Source organism: Sesamum indicum, linkage group LG2 (assembly GCF_026168435.1).
Source record: "Sesamum indicum cultivar Baizhima isolate 11 linkage group LG2, ASM2616843v1, whole genome shotgun sequence".
NCBI classification, from domain to species: domain Eukaryota; kingdom Viridiplantae; phylum Streptophyta; class Magnoliopsida; order Lamiales; family Pedaliaceae; genus Sesamum; species Sesamum indicum.
The window spans coordinates 22,376,009-22,395,437 of NC_142658.1; the positions used below are offsets into that span (position 1 = coordinate 22,376,009).

General features: G+C 33.8%; 2 protein-coding genes across 9 annotated transcripts; both read right to left on the reverse strand.

Moving 5' to 3' along the window:
- Positions 1–533: 533 nt before the first annotated feature.
- LOC105156596 (putative alpha,alpha-trehalose-phosphate synthase [UDP-forming] 9) lies at positions 534–5,249 on the reverse strand. Of its 8 annotated transcripts, none has more exons than XM_011072774.3 (5): positions 5,035–5,248; positions 4,711–4,779; positions 1,614–3,648; positions 1,239–1,506; positions 534–1,131 (listed from the first exon to the last, which is right to left on the reverse strand). In XM_011072774.3, the coding sequence occupies exons 3-5, from the start codon at positions 3,596–3,598 to the stop codon at positions 808–810; spliced, it is 2,577 nt and encodes an 858-aa protein (XP_011071076.1). In that variant the 5' UTR covers positions 3,599–3,648; positions 4,711–4,779; positions 5,035–5,248; the 3' UTR covers positions 534–807. The 8 variants fall into 8 exon arrangements, with proteins under 8 accessions (XP_011071076.1, XP_020547458.1, XP_020547455.1 ...); XM_020691799.2 differs by having other exon boundaries at positions 1,614–3,710; XM_020691796.2 differs by having other exon boundaries at positions 4,976–5,248.
- A 5,361-nt stretch (positions 5,250–10,610) lies between these two features.
- LOC105156598 (potassium transporter 6) lies at positions 10,611–14,661 on the reverse strand. Its single transcript, XM_011072775.3, has 8 exons — positions 14,097–14,661; positions 13,512–13,998; positions 13,375–13,428; positions 12,734–12,994; positions 12,573–12,625; positions 12,265–12,388; positions 11,917–12,171; positions 10,611–11,784 (listed from the first exon to the last, which is right to left on the reverse strand). Exons 1-8 carry the CDS (start codon positions 14,133–14,135, stop codon positions 10,724–10,726), a joined length of 2,334 nt encoding a protein of 777 aa, XP_011071077.1. The 5' UTR covers positions 14,136–14,661; the 3' UTR covers positions 10,611–10,723.
- Positions 14,662–19,429: the final 4,768 nt, after the last annotated feature.

A 19,429-nucleotide genomic window follows, 5' to 3' on the forward strand; every position in this document is an offset into this window, starting at 1 on the left:
TACAAATAGATATCGAAATGTAATATTAAAGTTATATGCGTCATATCAAATAATTATCTACAAATAAAAAAAAAAAAACTTAGTAAATGTAGATTAAGCTTGTTTTGGTATAGAGATTAAATGTATAAATAAAAGCACCTTAATTTATTATTATTTAAAATTAAAATACATGATATCAATTAATAATTATAATGCATAAGTAATTTTGAATATACAATTGATATAATATTAAATATGGAGTTAACAATAAAAACATATATTAAAAAATAGAAAAAATTTTGAGCTAGAGTCAAGCTTCAAATCAAACCAACTCGCGAGCTTACCACCCCTACGAACCCACCTGCTACCCCCACGTAACTTGAAGTAATTCATACATTCCTGATCAATACAGTTAAGCCAAAACAATTTGATCATGAACTAAGCATGTACCATCTAACGGCAAACTTCGTACAACATACATGCATGTTTACATGAGATATGAGATGATATCAAGATTGCTATACAGTTATTAACATAAACAGGGAGAGATGTGCTGAAATCACGAACCAAACAAGAGAAATATTTACTATACAAAATGAATGGTGCCTTTTAACGATTAGGCAGCCATCAACGTCCGCAAAGCTACACCTTTTGCCCAACAGATGCTTTCTACACTAAAGCTAACCAACAGACAGCCGAGGCCCCTAAAAGTCCCGCATTTTCCAGTTTACACACCCTATTAAAGTAAATTGATTATATCAACTTTTTCCTGTTCAGCTACAGAGAATTCTCCAAAGCAGAACATTTTACATAACCTACCTTATTTTTTTAGCACACATTATCAAAGGCAACCTGGAAGTCTGCGCTGTCCCGAGGCTTTGGATTCGATGCATTGGCAAGACCTCGAAGAAGTCTCATGACATCAACGGTATCATCAAGATAATATTTGGCCTTGCTTGGCTTTTGCCCAACAGTGCACGCAAATATCTCTGGAGATGCAGGAAGGGGTGAACCGGAGACAGCACTTGATATGCTCTCAAACATATCTTCATCCGACCTATCGTCTCCAATACACATCACAAAGTCTGGCGCCTTACCATTGCTTGCCATCATTGAGAGCACCTTCTCAGCAACCAACCCCTTGGTCACTCCCTATGAATTATGATCTGTCAGTATGAATCAGCATGCAAGCATGGCATGTGAGTCTCTCCGTGTGTGTGTGTGTGTATGTGAGAGAGAGAGAGAGAGAGAGAGCATACTTGTGGTTTAACTTCAACGATATGTTGTCCCCTTCGAACGACTGCAGGTTCATTTGCAAGCACATTTTCCAGATGATCCAACAGTTCCTTGGCCTGGCAGGAGCCAAAGTCGGGGTCTGCATCCTGATGATGCCACACCAATGCACTCTCTTTAATCTCAATAGAGGATCCATCAGTTGCTTCTGTATAAAGTTTCATAATAGGCTCTACAATTGCCTTCCAATCAAGATCAGAAGCTAATGATTCCCAGTCAGCGTTTTTGTTTAACCTGTATAAAGTACATGCAGATTTTAGTTACACACATTTATTCAAAAAGAAAGAAATGGTTCTACAAAAAAAAAAGTAGAAGCAAACTACTCAAAAAGATTCCAGTACCTCATAAAATACCCATGTTCAGCAGCCAGTCCCAATATTTCACAAGGAGCAAGCCAGTCACTTAGTGAACTCCTTCCTCTCCCACTAACAATAAATACTGTGTTATTGGAATCATTACAGAGAGCATCAAGCACATTTACCACTTCAGGACTCGGAGAGCTAACAATTGAGGATTGAGGTACAACAGTACCATCATAGTCCAGAAATATTGCCCTTCTGCTTGTCCTTTTGTATGCTGAGACAATGTGATGAACAGATAACTTCCTAAAACTTGGAGAAAGTGAGATAACTCTAAAACCCAGGCCTAAACCAATGCCCCAACAACGCTTATCATAGTGATTCTTACAAGCTCTCTCTAGGTCCTGGATGAAGCTGCGAGCCCAATAAGCCACGTCATGAGAACTGACATATCGATAGTGTTTCTCATGTCGCAGTTGCTTTTCTGCATCAGGCATGGTAATAGCCATATTCATGGCCTCAGCAACGGAGTCAATGTCCCAGGGATTCACCCTAATTGCTCCACTCAGAGATGGAGAACAACCAATGAACTCCGACACGACAAGCATGCTAGTCCTGGCAGAATCTAGTTTCACACCCAAAGCTTCATCCATGGCAAAAGAGCCTTGCCTGCATACTATATACTTATATGGGACCAAGTTCATACCATCCCTCACTGCATTAACTATGCAACATTCTGCGGCTGCATAATAGGCAGTCTTCTCATAGCGAGGAGCATGACGATCAATCAAGATTACAGGTTCATAATCGGGGGAGCCATAAATCTCATTAATCCTTTTCGCAGTTGTGTATGTTTCCCTTTTTGCTTCCTGGACATCTTTTCCGGAGCTCCTAGCAGGATTCACGATTTGAACCAACACCAACTTTCCTTGTAACTCTGTCTGTAGCTGCAAGAGCTGTTCAAAAGCTAACAACTTCAGGCTGATGCCTTTAAATATATCCATGTCATCAACGCCAAGAATTAACTTCTTGTCCTTGAATTGTTCACGTATCTCTTTGACTTTGTTGAAAGTAGATGGCAGATCTAAGACAGATTCCAGCCTACCCATGTGAATACCTACTGGGAGTATTTTTATATACACAGTGCGGCCAAAGTAATCAAGTCCAATATGCCCCCTCTTAGATCCGTAGTCCAGGCCAAGCATTCTACCACAGCATGAGAGGAAATGCCGCGCATAGTCAAATGTGTGAAAACCAATCAAATCAGAATTCAGTAATCCTTTCAGAATCTCATCTCTAACAGGCAGCGTTCGGTATATCTCTGATGAAGGAAATGGGCTGTGAAGGAAAAACCCAAGCTTGACTCGATTGTAACGCTTCCTTAGAAATGTAGGAAGCACCATCAGATGGTAATCGTGAACCCAGATGAAATCATCCTCTGGATTGACTACTTCCATTATTCTATCAGCAAAAAGTTTATTTGCACACACATAGGCTTGCCACAGCTGTCTGTCAAAGCGATCACCATGATCTGAACACATAGGCAGCAGGTAATGAAAAAGAGGCCAGAGTTGTTGCTTACAGAAACCATAATAGAACTTTTTATGGATATCATGAGGAAGAAAAGTGGGAACGCATTTGAATTCATCAAGAAGTCTCTGTGCAACTTCTTCCTGCTCATAGGCTTCTATTTCAACTTTGAGGGATCCCACATATATTACTTCAGTCTCAGGTGGGAATCCATCCTTCAGTTGTAATAAAAGTGAATCCTCATCCAAACTAAAACGCCATTTACTAGTCCCGTTATCCTTTTTAGCATGCAAAGGCAACATGTTTGCGACTATGATTATGCGTTCACAGCAAAAAGATGATTTGCTATCCGAGTCCACATCACTGCTCAAATTGCTGTCAGATATAATTCCAGGAAGAGTCATCACCCTCGGAAGACCTCTAGGAGTTTGAGGAACATCCAGCAATTCCCCAGAGGCCAAACCCAAGAAATTTCCACAAGATTTTGACGCCATCATAGCACTGGTTCTGCTCCGTAAGTACCTTTTCAGCACTGGTTTGCACGAAACTGCAGTTCCAGGAAATATTATTTCCACGTAAGATCATAAATTATCAGATAGCATTATTGACCTACCATCAATCAGACGGAAAACGTTACTTGGACTCAAAATGCTAGATCTTCTCACAGAAGTATTTAATGAGGAAAAACAATAGAGATCATCATTAAAGCCATATCCATTATTGCATTCACAACATAGTCGTATATGACAAGAGATCTTTAAAATAATAAGACTCACAAGTACAACTCTGGAAAAGAAAGTATGATTTTATTTTAATTTCCAAATATCGACATACAGTTGACATCATATTCATAAATTACATTGATAGCATCTCCATTTTGAAATTCACATGTCAGGCGCACCTAATGACTCAAGTAATACCTAGCAACAAGCAAAATCAAACCAGGAACAAACAGAAAAGCATTATAGCCAACAACGAAGATCAATAACCACGTAAGCTATGGGCGTAATTTCTGCATAGAATCTTCGTTGCCGAAATAATCCAACCATCACCCCAAAGATGTATGATGTAGATTCCGACAGAATCCAATACCACTGAGGATCCTGTGGAATGTCATTCTAAAACATTCTTTTTCCATTTACAGTAAGTGATAGGACGTTATTATGCAGTGATCTTGATTTTCTCTTCTTCAAACCTAAAGAATAACTCGCTAGAACCTTCAGCTTGCAGACTCATAACTTACAACACAAGAATAAATCACAAATAGTAAATTCAGGTAAAATAAGTAAGAGGCTAAGAGACCATACCCCAAGCCGCACTCCCCCCCCCCCCCAAATAAAAAAGAAAAATAGAGAAATAAATGAATAATGTAAATAATAATAAAAAAGGCATTCAAAAAGGAAAATGTATATATACATATACATGGGCGTCTATGTATTTATTGGCCGTGAGTTTGTGACAAACTCATTTGATTGAATCAACAAAACATGATAAATAACACAACAATGACAGTGGATTTACCAGAAAACGGAGAGTAAATAACAAGTCATCAGCACTAATGGTTCTTAAACTGCTTTAAAAATGAAAAAACATAGAGTTCCGGCTTTACCTTGACAAGAAACCAGTATGCTCAAATTAATCGTCAATCTTTTCTCATGAAACGTAAACCATCAAACTCCTGTGAACAAGCAAAACAGAATGTTAAATGAAAGAAGCTACAAAATTCACCACACCGCTAAAAAGTACACAAAAAAACAGAACAGAAGAATCACTAACAAGCTTCAATTTTCCATTGTAGTCGCTCACAAGACATTCTGATTAGAACAATAAAACAAAAAATAACAAATTTTCACACCTAATCCTGTATCCATTACTTATAAAAAAAGCAACTGATTCTTTCAGAAAAGCGATCTCAGAGAGCAGAACCAATCACCGGTGATCGGAAATGCTGTCCACGTCAGCACTGCCAGAATGTTTCACAGTCTGCTTTCTTCAGAGAATTTTGGAGAGAGAACGAGGGAAGAATGAGAGAGAGAGCACCGAACAGGCGAACAGAGAGAGAATGAGAATTTAGAATTTTGTACAGATGGATATAGTTTTTGTAGAGAGAGAAAGTGCGAGACAGAGTGAGAGATTTGAGATTACATGCGTTTAAGAGAGAGAGACAATAAATGCAGCGCGATGGATAGAAAGTGTACAAGCGGTGGAAGCACGGAGTACAACTGGTTGAAGAGTTGAAATACTCCCCAAAAAAAGAAATAAAAATGACGTGGAAAAAGTGCACTTGCAGAAGCAGAGGATAGAGACGAGGGCACTTCACTATAGTCAGAACTAACCCTGGTTCCGATCTCATACATTCTCTCTCTCCCTACAAGCGTTTGCCCCTCAAATTTTTCTTTTATTACGGCACTGCCATTACGTGCCCTTTCTTGTCATTTTCTCTATTTTTGGTGTAGGCATTCTTTTTTAACCTTTTTATCTTCAGTCTTTTCTTTGCCATTAATGTGGATTATTTTGACTTTATAGTATCTTCATTAGATTCATGCAATCAGAATTTATCTTTTTTGGAAAAACAAAAAAAAACACTTTTCATACAAATCTTTTGTTCTTGGTTCGTGTCTTGACACACTTAGTAATAATTTTAATTAGTTTTTACTTTTTTTTTAAATGTCATGTTTTGTTGATCTAAAAAAGTCGAATTTAATATGATTAAATAAGATTTTTTTTAAAAAAAACCTATATCATCGAACTAAAATTTAATTGTTGATGGTACGAGAAGAAATATAAAAGACAATTTCTTCTTTGGGTTGCACCGTTGCAATACACATTAAAAACACGTTATTTTTTAAAACTATATACCTTCATATAAGATGAGCGAGTAGTTATTTATAGTGCTTATTCCCATTCAATCATTTAAGTGGAACGATATAAACCGCGTCTCTTATGGACGTTCAAAAAATTTGTTATTTAGTACACTAAGCCCGTCACCAATTATTGCATTTAATTTGTTTTGTTCTATTGAATGAGAAGTAATAATTTGCCATGTCTGTTATTTTTCTTTTTGAAGGAAAGTGATGATTTTTTTTTTTTAATATTTCGATTATAATTATCAATATGAAATATTTATATCCAACAATTATATACCAATCATCACTATCATGTAACTATATCTAATTAAAATATAATAACATCCCACATATTTGCTAGAATTTGGACATATTACCTTAAAGTTATGGGATATCGACCTCATAAATTGATATTATCTACATATATATATATATATGTGTGTAGATGTAAAAGAAAAAAAGTTATATTGGAGTGGATGGGTGTAAAATGCAACTAGTATGGGGGTATTAAGGTCAATTGTGTGACCAATTTGTCAGAGACTGAAAAAAGGAGTCGATGAGTGCTAATAAAAAACGTTATCCCTCAAGCATTTCATATTCACGCCTTGTGCCATGATATAAGTTGTGCCAAGGACTTCCTTCTAATATTTTAATTGGATAATTTAGGTCAAATTTGGATAAGCAAATCACTCCTTCCAAATTGTTATTTAATTTCACTAGGAGACACGAGCAACTATTTTCTTTTTTATTTAAAAAAGGTAATAAAAATACGATCCCCTACTTATCATCTTGAGTAATCATTAAATAAAATAAAAATAAAACTCACCCGATTTTATGATCATTGATAAAATATTCCAACAAAAGCTTTGATTAAATTAACTTTCGTAACAATTAAAACAAACATTCCCCCCTCCCCCAATGTGCATATGATGCCAAAATCATATATATACGTTTGAATTGTGTATTAATTAACAACAACTACACTATATTTATCATATAATTTACATACATTTACACGGGATTAACAAGAAAAAACGGGTAACATTTTCCTTATATATGGGCAGCATGAGTGCATTATTGTTATTGCACGTCCTCTTGTCTGGTAAAATTATGGCATTTTGGGATATTTACATTTATGACAGTTTTCTTCAATTATTGTGTAACTATATATAATTCCCCCAATTCTTTGTCATTAGTTCACATTTTGCCCACCAAATAGCTACAACAACTACTTCACTTTTGTTTTGTCCACATTTCATTAAAGAACAATTTCTAAATATAATCAGTACATATAATATAGATTTTAGGATCAGTAATTCATAAATATTTAATAGTTTCACGTATAATTTATAAAAAATTCAATGAAACAAAAAATTATTTCTAACGGGTGCAAAAAATTAAATGAGCTTTAGCCACTTTCCTAATTTCGCACGTTGTAATTATTGTACTTACATCTACAAAATATACGGCATTAAATATATGTTATTAGTAGCTATGCCCATTACCTAGTACATATATAAATTTAGGCTCGTGGAAATTGTTGTAACAACATAAACAAAAATATAAGCATATGCAGCTGGATCCAAGTAATTGTCCTCCTCCACCACCTCAACATATGTGCATGTGCCTTGACAATTACAAAAACTTGTTCTGTTGTCCTATGTCGAGTTAATGCATAAATGTGGGGAAACAGAAGGTCCTAACACAAGTACAATCAAACTAATATGATGTATGAATTTCAAGAGGTGTGGTCGACTTGCTCGTGGATGTGTGATCCACGTGTTAAGTTTCTTTTCCCATTTTACTTGGTCTTTGTATTTGAATCACTAATGTCGAAAAGGTAATATATAAAATCAATTATTTATTTAGAGAAGAAAGGTCATGATATTTATAGAAACTGCGCGTTTAATTCAATTTTAATATATATATATATATATCTATATATATTTAGTGCTTCTTTTGAAATAGTAATTTTTATACTGTTATTTAACATGAATTATAATGAATTTTTTTTAAATTTATTATTATTACAAATGGTCCATAATTATTTGAAAATTTACAAATATTTTTTAAAATTAACGATTTCCTAATACATATTCCTTATATAGGACTGTTACGAAAAAATATTTATTAGATGATTATTAATTTTAAGATGAATGTTTATAATTTTTAAATAATAAAAAATATTTATAATTATAAAAAAATTATAAAAAAGTCCCTTATAATATTAACTTCTCTTCAAAGGGTTCTGCCGACTATGCAATTATTAAAACTAGTGAGGTGGGGGGGGGGGGGTGCAGCTAAGAAGTAGTATTAATAATTGTAACAACTAAAAATAAAAGTTGCTCTGCAAATAGCGGATAGTTTTGACTTAATTCTTGGGTGGTGGGGTGGAGATGAGCGGAGGCAGCACCCCCGCCGCCGGTACTTATCGCCCGCCCACTTCCGCTTCCTAACTGGCATTGTTTTTTCTTCTCTGTTATGTAGAAATTTGTTTGAATATTTTTTTTAATGAATTAATTACAATTATATTATAAAATTTAATTATTAAGAATTTATATAAGTCAATTATAAATATCAAATATATACAACTAACTAATAACTATTATTATTATAAATTAATTAACAATTATTGTTAAGATAGACGAGTACACACATATTGGCCTAATTGGAACCTATGACTTTTTCATTATGGATGTTTATTTAGTTAATTAAACTAAGTCTCCTTAGTAAAATTTATTTGAATATTAAGATTGAGAATATGTGATTAAAACTTGCTAAATTAACATTTAATCTATTTCAAATATAAATATAGTTATTGAAATATGTTATACTGTTCTTCTGGATAAAATCTGGATATTGAAATATGATATTCAAAGTGGTTAAATATGTCATCAATGAACAAAGTAAGATGGGACAGATTTTCATGAAATAAGTTGTTCTCTTCAACCTCATCAATTGTCAAAATATTCAGTAAAATTGCATTTGAATTGAAAGATTTGAAATTATAAATTTTAAATTCTTAATGATAAATTATTTGGATAAGTCCAAATTTAAAGAATTTCAAATCATTTTATTCTAATTTTAGACTATATTTTATTGAGCAATGGTGGATTTGAAATTATTTTTTCAAATGCACCATAAATAAATTTATTAAATAATTTGATATTGTATTTTTTTATTATATATAATAAGACAATTATTAAATTATAAAATATTTTCATATAATTTATAATTTAATAAAATATTATAAAACATATAAATTTTTGTGCACGACATGAGGATTGCGCTAATACGTCGAGTGTGCTGCCTGTTTTTCTTATGTCGATAAACAAAAAAAAGAAAAATGAATTTCAGAAAATTTGAAAAGTGTATTAATGAGCTAGTGAAATTTGATTAGGTTAATGCCAGGAGTATACATATATGATAGTGTGTCAGCACAAATACGATGATGGATGCCAAGATTTTGTATATCTTTGTTGGGATTATACATATGATATGATATAGTAATAATTATATAAATAATAAATTATAAAAAAAAAAGAAAGAAAAAAGGAAAAATGTGAAGGAGTGGCATGAGTGTAAATAAATGTAACATGGCGCCAGATTAGGTGAATACAAGGGCGAAAGTGGATAATTATGGGGGGGCGACAGACAACGATATGTGACTTGCAATCTCCATTTTCCTCGTCCACCCACCACTCTCAATATATAGTACCAACTCTCCCCACGTGTAATCATTTGGTGGACTGTGTACCTGCACCCTCAGACACCGTCGCCCATACATATACACGCACGTCAACACATATACCGGGAACCAGGAAAGCATGGGGAGGTGCCACGTGAAAGGCACGTGGGTTTGGGTGAGTGGGACCTACTTTATCCAAAAAGGCCGTATATTGCGGCAGAAAGATGGCGTGTGGGTTGATTAGTTTTAATGAAGAGGGTTTGTTTTGGGCTTCGTCCCTATCCACAACCCCAATCCATGGGGCCCACTGCGCACGTACATTCTACTCCCTTCATATTTTTTTCTATTTTTATTTTTCAGATAAAATTATGAAAATATACTAATTCTTTTTTGAGTGGTGAAGGATGGTGACTGATAAAGTCCCCAACTCCTATGTCGTGAAGAGATTGGCGATTTCTGTGGAAGATTTGGTTGGTTGGAAACTGAAATCGTGCTTTATGATACTTGTACACTAACAAATAAAAATTAATAATAAATTCGGTAAAACCGGAGCCGAGTTTGTTGACTTGATAACTGCAAATTGCGTGGCATTCCTACTGCTGCTTTTTCCCATTTCGAACCAAGTGGTGATTGGTTGTTTGGATTCAAATGACAATTTTTTTAAATCAATATGTGTATATTTGTCTCACTTATAAAATTATTATTCATCATAACTTATTAAGTGTTGATGGACATATATACAGTAAGGTACTAACAAAAAATATCAATTGTCACATATATCATTTTCCTCCCTATTTAAATAAATTAAGATCCATATTTATATTATTGAGAATACCAGAGCTCAAATGTTGGTTTTAACCTTGTATCTCCATTGGGCCTTTGTTTTGAACTATTCCTATGAAGCTGTCCAAAACTGGTTGAATTTGGATGACATGACCGCCCAGGTAGGCTTCCGACAAGGTTAGCCTTATCTCATATCTTTCTAACAATCTCATTTTCAGTACCATCAACATCTGTAATAATTCCATCTAGTTACAAAACACATGTACAAAAACACTTGAAAAACATTCTTTACAACCCACATCCATTTATATATGGTACACCATTCCCACTTCTAATGTTGAAGCATGAGGCACACTCAAAGCATAAGTGGGAGCCCTACAATTCCTCCTCAAAAAATCATACCCAAAATTTATCACCATTTGCTTTACCAAACTTGACCCTTGCTTTGCTCTCACATATGAGTGTCCCAATATGTATGCCACGCCGCCTTCTCTAGCTTCCATTAGCTCCCGTAGCTCCTCACGTGCACCTTTGTCCATCATCGGGCTCTCAGGAATCACAAACCTTACTCGTTTTCTTGGCTTAACAGCCGGTGGAGACCGTATTTCTCTTAGCTCAGACGTTCCAGGCATTTCAAGATTTGCCCCGTTTTCCTCACACAATTGAATCCCATCTAGATGAGTAGAGGGTGTCCCAACTACAACCATTTCATCACCTTGTGTTGGTGAGTGTTTGTCTGCGTCGGTTAGACATGTCTTTCCAGTCCTTATAAACTCTGCTATGCTACAAACAAGATCGTTCTCAAATTGTAAGTCGTCCTTGTGAGCATCACGATAACCATACCGGACAATGCATCTGTAGATACGGTAGTCTTTCGGACCAATATGTCCGACAAGGAAACGCTCCTCGTGTCTAACATGGGGAACGGGGACGGATTTAATGCATAGGAAAACAAGAACCTGGTGGAAGGCTGGAAGATTGGTGACGAAATGAGAGAAGATAGCTGGGATTCCGGATACAAGTTCTGTGTGTATGAGGCCGATGCCACGTACCCGTACGATGCCCAAACTGGGAGCGAGCTCGAGGAGCCAGTCAACAGATACCTTGTTTTGAACATCAAACTCGTACGTTTTCAGTGTCCCATAGTGCCAGACACACATCACTATCATGAAGACGAATGAAAAGGCAATTGGCACCCAGGCTCCTTCTAGGAATTTGATCAGAGTAGCAGAGAAAAAGAGGGCTTCTATTGCACCAAAAAATAAAACGAAGATAATTGCTAGAAGAACGCTCTGGTGCCAGCATAAAACAATTACGAGCGACATCAAGCAAGTTGTAACCAACATCACAGTAATAACTGCCAGACCTGAATAGAGAAAACAACATGTTTTCTTTAGCTAGGATGTTATGAGAGAGGAGCTAAGACAATTATGTTGCATTTCTAACCTATTTCTTGATGATACATAAGAGGTTACGGTAAGTTTTGTTTGCTTCTTACCTGATGCGTTACCCATTCGCCTGGTGTCTCTGAAGCCAATAATGACAGCAAGACATAGGATCATCAAAATCCAATTGATTTCAGGTATGTATATCTGCCCATGAAATTTTGAAGACGTGTGAACTATTTTGACTCTAGGAAAGCACCCCAGAGCAGAGCACTGCTTAATGATTGAAAAAGTTCCGGTAATAATGGCTTGGCTTCCAACCACTGCAGCAAGGACAGCAATCACCAGAACCGGCCATCTTAATTTCTCTAGCACAAGAGTACAAGATTATATCTTGTGAGCGGAATTAATTCATGAATATATAACTTAACTTTAAATAGCTTAAGTTCAACATAATATACCAGGTACAGAGACGTAAAATCCAACCCGGTAATCAGTTTGAATATCGTGATGCTGAGAAAGATATGCAGCTTGCCCCATATATGCAAGGACCAGTGATGGGTAGATAAAAAATGTGAAAGCTATCTACAAATTCGAAGTGGACGTATGTCAGACAAAACGTCGCCTTTGACAGCATCAAAACATGAACCATTAAAGTCTCACATGCAAAATTTAACTCCAGCATTAAATAATACATTGCTTCTGATGATCAAATTCAGATGAGAAAGAAAGCCAGTTAATCAGATAACTAAAAGGAAGTTACTTAAACCTTTATCGACAACTGGGAAAAGTGCCCAAGATCTGCAAACATTGCTTCTGAACCTGGAAGAGTTAAACCACGTGTTAGAGAGTCTTGTAAGGAAAAAGAGACATATTGTATGCAGCGATAGATATCCCGACTTGTTCCGCATTTCAAGTGCTTCTACTTGCCTGTTATGCAGAGTAGAATTCCTCCCAAGGACATCCAACCTTCTACCTGAGTTTTCTTTAAGAATCTGTAAATGTAGTATGGTGATAGAGCTCGATACACGTGAGGATTCCAGTGGAGAATATTATACAGACCAATAGCACTGATGCACAAGAGCCATATTATGACCACGGGGGCGAACAAGAATCCAACCCTGTGGGTGCCATAATGTTGAAGGGCAAACAAGGCTATCAGTACGATACAAGCAACTGGTACTTCTACATCTGCAAGATTATTACATTTCAGGGAAAACATGAACTTGTTAACCAGTATTTTCAGAATTTAGGACTAAAACATATCAAAGAAACGTAGAAAATATGATAAGAGCATAATATTTAAGCATCTGAATAGTCCAAACACAAAGTTTAATAGTGAAATCAGCATGGTCACCGTCCAACTATGTATAAAGAATTAAAACGTAATCGACTTATTTACTAATGAAATCCTCTACGGTTTCTTAAACCTATAACAAAATCAATTTCTTACCTGATGAGTGAATTATTCAGCCATGAAAAAAACACTATTACTCAAGTATATTTATCCATTCATGACAAGCCAAAAACTACAGATAGGAACTATTAAGACAGAAAACTGAGAATCTTACACTTGTGATGCTCTTTTGCCATGGCAAGTTCAACACCAGAAACTGCGGAAAATACTGCACCAAAATTAACCGCAGAAATTAACAAACTCCATAGTTCAAGCTTGACAGAATAGTAGAATTAACAGTGACGTATATACCCGAAATCGCTGGAGTCAATATACCATCTCCAATCACCATACAAGCACCAAGAAGAGCCAACACAAGCAAAGATTTCTGCAACACTCTGTATCTTTCAAGAGTAGATTTTAGCCTTGCCCCAAAAGTTGATGGTTCAGGACTAGTGATATCCTTCTTGTAAGCAGACAAATCCTCATCAGCCAACTGACAACTAGGCAATGAATTTACTTTGGCGTGTCTACATAAGAGTGAATACAGTGCAAATGTGCCTCCTTCGCCATTGTCATCAGCTCTCAGCACAATGAACACATACTTCAAAAGAGGAATAAGAGTTAATGTCCAGAAGACAAGGGACAGAACTCCATAGATTTCGTCGTTGGACTCAGAATGTGCAATATCTTCATCAAAAGTATTCTTGTACACATACAATGGTGATATACCCAAGTCCCCGTATACAACTCCCAAACTCTGATAAGCCAATGTAAGTGTTGTTCTCCAAGACTCTCTCTGCAAACCTCCAACACAATATCCCAATCAGAAAATTTAAAAAAAAAATGAAAATAATATGTTAAAATCATCCAAAGGTTGTAACTTCAAAAACTCACCTTTACTAGATTCTGATAAGACCCACTTTCAAGATCCATGGAAGATGCTCTCAGAAATTCAAGAAAATCATTTGCAGTGCAAATTCAGGAATTCTAACAACGACCCATTTGCCAAACCACCCGCCCCAGTAAAGAACTTTGAAGACAACACGTACTGACACGCACCAAATTATATATACCAAGAAAATGAATTATTTATTGGGGTAGTACCTAAATGTGTCGGAAGCAGCCGTTGAACAACATCCCAGCAAGAAAGAAAATAAAAGAAAAAAAGCCACATAGAAGTGGTGTAAGTGTAGTAATAATAATATAAATATATAAAAGAAGTGGAAAAGAAAGGTTAGCACTTGAAATAAGAGCATATAGACTTGGGAATATTTTGCTTGTGATTGTGAAAGATTGTATTTAAAATGTAGCTTTTTTCTTGAAGGAAAGTGATAGATCGTTTAATGTGTATCAGAAGTGGGTTTGTCTATGTTTCTTGCTGAATGGTTTTTCTTCGTTGAGGTGGAGTTGGTTTATAATCTATTTCTTCTTCTTGAGGTGAACTCGCGTATTATATAAGTTGGCAACTACTGGTCTCCTAGGTGCGTGTGTGTGAGAGAGAGAAGAGAGAGAGAGAGAGAGAGAGAGAGAGAGAGAGAGAGAGACGTGTAAACGTGTGTTGTGGAAGTGGAATCAAGCAGATAATAAAGAGATTAAGATGTAGATCTTTGCTATGGATTATAAAAAAGTACCTTGAATTTCACGAACTCGAGTTTAATATTCAAACCCTCTATTTCTAGGTGGTTGACCCTTGGCTATTCTCAAACTCACCCTCATATTTACTTGTATTATCTTTCAGATTTTATTTTAAAAGAAAAAAATTACAACCAACCTTGTTAAAATTTATTATAATTATAAATATTTTTTATTATTTAAAATATTTATTGTAATTAACAATCGTCTAACAAATATCTTTTTATAATGGGTTGTCATGAAAAATATTTGTTAGACGACTATAAATTTTAGAAAAGTATTTTTATTTTTTCAAACAACATGGGGTATTGAATGATGACAAATCTAAAAACACTCAGTATAATTTATATATTTTTTTATTGCAATATAATGAATATTGTAATTTAACAATTAAAGAAAATACAATTATGATCAGGAAAATAGCCTTTTCTTCTGAATAAAACTTGGAAAATAATAAGTTTGAGAAAACACAGAATCAAAATTATCACATTAACAGTAAAAATATACGTTGTATTACTCTACGCATCTAACACACAAAGAAAAAGAAATACTTAAAATTACATGAGATATTATGACCAAATTGCACTGTGACCCCTTTAATAAGGTAAAGTAATAGTGTTGAACCAAGATTTGGACAGCCAAATGAAATATAACATCATAATTAATGCAGCCTAACGAGGATGTACCAACCAGGCTACCATATAAAAAGCTGAGTGACCATCCTAGTTGGGTCCAATTTTGATTTTTAAGCCCCTACAAATGTGAAATTATATATATGTATATTTTCAAAAAATTTAAAATTATACTCACACTTCTTTTGGATTTTTTTTATTTATATTTGACCTTCTTCCACTGAGATTTAGATCGAAAATGGCGACATCAGCACAAAAAATTAAATAAATTTCTAATTTATCTCTAATTTAATATTTTCATGTATAGTCTTTTTGTTGACGGTAGCATTTTTCTTCCAAACTTTAACGTAAGGTGGTTTAGTGTAAACTGTGAATTTTTGAAGGGGTATAAGTGTAATTTTGGAACTTTTTTAGATGAAGTATAAGTTTACATATCTGGATGGAGTATAAATATAATTAACCCCTAAAATAATTGTTAGAACTTAGAAGTGGTCTGCACATTTATTGTTGTTAAAGCAGATAATTTCTAAACTACATAGTCTCAAGTTTCAGAATAAATTCACATTTAAAAAAAAAACGATAAATTATATTTGTTTTTATATTTTGTCATTTTATTTATTTATTTTTATTAATTTATCATCTCAACTTTACAGAATTTATACTTTGCTATATATCATTGTTTTCTGATCGATTTTTTTATTATAAAAAGCATCACATACTGCACATGTGATATTTAAAGACAATGTACGGGTAAAATATTACATGTGCATGGTATGTCAAATAAAAAGATCGATTGAAAAATGGACACATATATGACAAAATGCAAATTTCGTAAAATTGAAATGATAAATTGACAAAAAAAAAAGATGAAATACAAAAACAAACATAATTCGAATTACAAAAAGACAAAAAAGAATTTTTTTTTTTTCAGAATTAGATATTTTTTCCAGCCAACAAATATCACATAAAATCTTGGATTACTGAACACAAGAATTATGGGTGCGAATGCTGGTCAAATTTATTCCATCTCATTTAATTAAATTAAATTATAAATGCATCAGATCAATTATCATCACACTTTTATTTCAGGTCGAATTACATACACAAAATAATAATCTCATCTTCATACCGACCTGTTCCAAATTTCCAATAGCTGTCAACAAGTAATATTCAATTTTGTGTATGAATGGTTCATAAATGTTGGATGCATCAATCCCCATGCTTCCATTATATTATTTATTTATTTATTTGGAATTAAAATGCAATGCAATCAGCTCAGGAACTTGGTTTGTTTGACCTAAACAGCAATGTGTGATGTGAGATGTTGTCCCCACATTGCATGTTGATATTATATGGGACTTTTGATGTATACTTTGAGACACCCCATTTCTTGTGTTTCTTTCTTCTGCCTTTTCTAACTAACATATTGTGCATAAAATTTGAATTTTTGATGGACAATTTATTTTATTAATGTAATGTAACTAATTTATAGGTCAAAAAATTAAAGGTTGCAAGTAATCAACTTCATTTCTTGATAACTTATTTTAGACAATATTTTCTGTTATCACTTTTTAGTGGGTTAAGAATTTCTCGACTACAATCAATATGTGTTTTGACAAAAGAACTTTGCTGTTCTATTTTGTAATACATGGAGATGCAATAAAAGGACAAACATCTTTTTTATCCTTTTCCTTTATGTTTTTTTCTCTTAGTCAACATCCATCACATAATTTCATTTCTTCCATTTTTGTTTCTTTCACACTACATTTTCTTGTATTATTATTAAATGGACCCAAAAAAAAAAAAGGGCCGACACTTTTATTGTTTTCCCCCCTCTTCACACTACATTTTGTTGCATTAATTTCAATTATTAATATATATATATAGATAGTGTATTTTATATTATATTTTAAATATAAATATTACATGTATATATAAAATTCACACACTTAGTGAAGTATTTGAGACACATAGTACATGTATGTAAACCAAAATATGAAACGTAACACTTATTTACAGTCGTTTCAAAGCTTATTATATATTTCTGACTATACGACTCATATATATATATATATAATATTAATTGTAATTGTCACATCGATAAATCTAATTGGATAATAAAAATAACAAAAATGTATTGGTAAATATTGAAGAAAGTGTTTTTTCATGACAAGCAAAAGCTATTTGCCCTTTAGATCTCTACAACATCTCTAAATGCTAACATTAAATCACTTTTAATATTTCAATGTTTAGGTATCTGTAAAATGCTTTTAACCATCGCAAATTGATATAACAAACAATTTATTTGCTAATAATTTTTCGCTTTTAAAATATAACTAATAATTTATTACAATATTAATTCATAGGACGAACAAGTCATATATTTGGTACATGATTAAAGTTGTGGGCAACATTAATTATAGTTGGATAAAGAAGAGATCAAAGAATGGGGTGCTCCCCTACCCCCTATTCCCCACCCCGGGCCCCTACCCCAACAACAATAACTACACAATTATTAGAACAGACAAATGACGAAAATGTAACTTAATTTATTCTTTTGGGAGGAGGGCTTAACCTACAAATATCTCTAGAACAAAAGATCCCAAATGTGTGTTTGTCTGGTGATTATTTGCAACATTATTATAAGCTAGAGCTACAAAGGTTTTCATGTGTTTCCTTAAAGATGGGAAAAAAAAAAAAAAACGATTCTTAGTGCTTATTGTTCTTTTCTTTTTCTTCCTCAAAACATTGTTCGAGTGTTCTCCCCCCTTTACTGCTGATATATAATTAAATGCAAGAACCAACTTTCAAATAACCAAAATTTCCAACATTATTTCTGATAGGTAGACAATCAAAGTTTAATGGTTTTGTATTAAAGAGACAGTTAAATCTTAATTGTGTTCGGAGCTATTTTTCATGTCAAAACAATCAAGTCAGATCGAATATAAATCACTACGAAAAAAATTAATTATTCCCTATACTATGGGTTAAAAGTCACAGTATATCAATACTATATACCACGATCGGACAAAACGAAATGAAACTTAATTTTTGCCTCGGTTAATCAATATTCATTATGATTTTTACCTATGGCGACAATATGTGCTATAATTTTTAGCAGTAGTAGATGTTTTGTCTTCACTTATATAAACAATAATTAATAATCGTTGCACAGTCATGGTACTTATTTCTTGGAGTGAGTCTTGAATCAAAATCCTATAATTTTAAGAGGACAACACACAATCAAGAATTATGGGATAAGTTTGACACTGAAATCAAAGATGCAACAAAGAGAAGAGAAAACTATTAAAAGGAGAAGAGTAGTGGGATTCCACATGACTTGTAGCTTTATATGCAGCCTTACTTTTACTCTATTGAAATTGCTTTGAAACAAGCTTTTGTTGGTGCATGAAAAGGAATTATGTGAGTTAATTGGTCTTTGACTAGACCGCCATTTCTCCACTATCATTTTGGGATTTATAAGCAAACAAAACTTGTCTACTTCTTGACAAATCACAACTCCCCATAGTACTTGAAAGACTAGAAAAGGTTCCCAAATACTTGTAAATGTGCCATGTTGCAAAATTATGCTCATTTAACAAAAATATCCTTCCAACTTAACATTATTATCCTAGGATTTCAAAGTGGGTTTTGTCCCAACTCAATCTGCATGAACAATAAACTTGAAATCTCAACTGTGAATCATTATCTAACTACAATTGAAGATAATACTTTTTTTTATATGATCGATCACTCTATGTAGATAATTTATTCAGTTCGCACTAGATTATATTCAAATTGTTTTATACACTTAAACCGTTTAAAAATATATAAATTTTACCATCAAGAATATTTATCGAGTCAATCTCACTGACCCCAATGAATTTTTTTTTATTAATTTCAAGTTAAATCTTATTGTCCCAAAATTAGGTAGAACCACCATATATATGGTGATAGAGATAT

What these genes read in the sequence shown, in the direction of transcription:
- LOC105156596 (XM_011072774.3), bottom strand. Translation starts at nt 3,598, where the DNA reads ATGATGGCGTCAAAATCTTGTGGAAATTTCTTGGGTTTGGCCTCTGGG. An exon ending in GAACATGGGTATTTTATGAG is followed by an intron (nt 1,507 to 1,613) that starts GTACTGGAATCT and finishes TACTTTATACAG; the next exon opens with GTTAAACAAAAACGCTGACT. An exon ending in TCGTTGAAGTTAAACCACAA is followed by an intron (nt 1,132 to 1,238) that starts GTATGCTCTCTC and finishes CATAATTCATAG; the next exon opens with GGAGTGACCAAGGGGTTGGT.
- LOC105156598 (XM_011072775.3), bottom strand. Translation starts at nt 14,135, where the DNA reads ATGGATCTTGAAAGTGGGTCTTATCAGAATCTAGTAAAG. An exon ending in AATTCTACTCTGCATAACAG is followed by an intron (nt 12,626 to 12,733) that starts GCAAGTAGAAGC and finishes TAACTCTTCCAG; the next exon opens with GTTCAGAAGCAATGTTTGCA. An exon ending in GCGAATGGGTAACGCATCAG is followed by an intron (nt 11,785 to 11,916) that starts GTAAGAAGCAAA and finishes TTCTCTATTCAG; the next exon opens with GTCTGGCAGTTATTACTGTG.